Genomic DNA, 2,363 nt, shown 5'->3' on the forward strand with positions numbered 1-2,363 from the left:
TTGCATACTAAAGTTTTCTTTGGGACGTTGTTTTCTCTCAATAGTGGAAGTGTTGTAGTGTATATAGAAGTGAATAATGAAAATGCGATGGGATTCAAGTGAGGTAAAGGAATATATTTAAAGCTTAACCTTAGGAAATATTTTGTGAGAATTTCACTCCTCATGATATATATATATATATATATATATATAAAAGATATAAAATAGATAGTAATTCATATCTTCAATATAGGAACATATTCAATACATTCATGCATATAACAAGTTTTAAAACATATTGAAATTGGAGATTAAATTGGGCTCCATTCAAGATTCTTTTAAAATGGATTAAGGCTTGAATGGATTGAGATTGAACCCAATTCAAATTATTTTGAGTCCAATCCATAAAGTTTTGGACGAATTGGGTTGGTTACCTATGTTTGGGATCATTTTTGACCCCCTCCCCTCCCCCCGAATTTTAACATCCAAAAACATGGCACCAAAAGTTAGAAATTGCAGCTCCTAGATATGATGGAAAAAAATAATCAAATAGAGTGTAAAGCAATGTAAGTATCAAAAGAAAAAATTGAAGCAAAAGAAAGTGTTTTGCTTTATTTGATAGCAAATTTCAGTTTTGTACAATTTATGAGTATATAATATGTGGATATTCATATTATCCATCATTCAACCCATTTTTATTCACATAAAATATCGACAAGTCAAATATTTTATCCATTTGCATTTAAACCATTTTCAACTCATTCATATGCGATCTAATCCATCTATTTGCTAGCACAAGTTATGACACATGAATAACACCATATTTAGTCACGAAGAAGTTGACAATGTTAATTTAGAAAGTTCAGAAATTTATGTCATTATCACACTGGGAATCTCAGGATTTGAAACAACCGGTAGTTCAGACTTTGTAAAAGTTGGGATCTCAGATTTTGGGGTAGTTGGTAGCTCACGATTTGGCGAACATGGCATTTCAGGCTTAGAGACACTAGGAATCTCAGGATTCCGGGCTGCTGGAATCTCTGTCTTTGAAAAATTAGAGGTCTCGAGTTTTGAGAAATTAGGTATTTCTGGCTTTGAGAAATTAGGAATCTAGGGCTTTGGAGAACTTGGGGTCTCGGACTTTGGGGAACTTGCAGTTTCAAGCTTTAGGAAACTTGGGGTCTCAGGCTTTGGAGAATTTGCGCTCTCGGGGTTTGAGTAACTTGGAATCTTGGGCTTTGGCGAACTTGGGGTCTCAGGCTTTGGGGAACTTGGCATCTTAGATTTTGGAGAACTTGGGGTCTCCAGCTTTGAGAAAGTAGGAGTCTCGGGCTTTGGAGAACTTGGGGTCTCAAACTTTGGGGAACTTGGCGTCTCAGGCTTTGGGAAATTTGGAGTCTCGGGCTTTAAGAAACTATGAGTTTCAAGCTTTGGGGAGCTTGGGATCTTAGTCTTTGAGAAACTAGGAGTCTCTAACTTTGGAGAACTTGGAGTCTGATACGCTCAAATTACACCTCCTTACAGAAGTATAAGCGATCGTTATCAAGTAAAGAACCCAACTTGTAGGTTGGGATCGATCCCACGAGGAAAATGGTTTAGACTTTACTTTAACTAACAATTATATTCAATTAGTCAAGTTATTTCCAGAAACAAATAATAAAAAGGGGGTTGTGTTTGTGTAAAACAAATAGCAAGAACTTAATAAGTAATCAATAATCAAACTCAACTTAGGTTGTTATCAAGATAAGAGAAATAACTAGGGTATACGTGTTCCCCACAATCTCATAACGCAGCAATCCTAGTAACAGCAATCCTTTTCTAGTGTATTACATGCAAAGTGATAAGTTAGGTATCTCTAAATCCTTGGTCCGGCATCTAGAGAATTTCACCCCGCACCTTGGTCCGGCTACGTGTGTATAATTTACTAACCCTTACCTTTACCTCATATTAGACATCATAATCGATGTTTGGCTTAGTTATTACTTCGCACCAATCGACACTAGCCTATTAGATAGTATCACACTAAATCTATGTTGATAATTCTTTTCTTGTTAATTACCTCCTTGGTCCGGCAAGTAGTAACAAGGCGAGTTCTAACGTTGGCCACCGTTAAAAAGACTTCTAAACGAAAGAATTATCAATGCATGCAAAATACTAGTCAAGAATTGCTTATTTACTATTCATACTTTGTTAATCGATCATGGTTCCCACAACCCTAGTTGTGGATTTAGTTACTCATATTAGCAAGAACACAATTCATAATTGTAGAGGGAGAAATCATGAACTTACGTAAAGAGAATAACAAACCCAGAAATTTAACTTGAATTGCAAAGCCAAAATCTTCAAAACGAACTTGGGAAATCAATAATTGCTAGAGTTGCAAA

At 35.7% G+C, this 2,363-nt stretch overlaps 1 protein-coding gene across 1 annotated transcript in view; it reads right to left on the reverse strand.

Annotated features, from left to right (window-relative positions):
* Positions 1–1,089: 1,089 nt before the first annotated feature.
* Positions 1,090–2,363, reverse strand: part of LOC107059832 (proteoglycan 4-like) — a 17,394-nt gene continuing 16,120 nt past the window's right edge. Inside the window, exon 4 of the mRNA XM_015306845.1 lies at positions 1,090–1,473. Coding sequence (XP_015162331.1) covers positions 1,090–1,473 — 384 coding nt within the window. The remainder of the gene's footprint in view (positions 1,474–2,363) is intronic.

This window comes from Solanum tuberosum, unplaced genomic scaffold (assembly GCF_000226075.1).
Source record: "Solanum tuberosum cultivar DM 1-3 516 R44 unplaced genomic scaffold, SolTub_3.0 scf00042, whole genome shotgun sequence".
In the NCBI taxonomy this organism is placed as follows: Eukaryota; Viridiplantae; Streptophyta; class Magnoliopsida; order Solanales; family Solanaceae; genus Solanum; species Solanum tuberosum.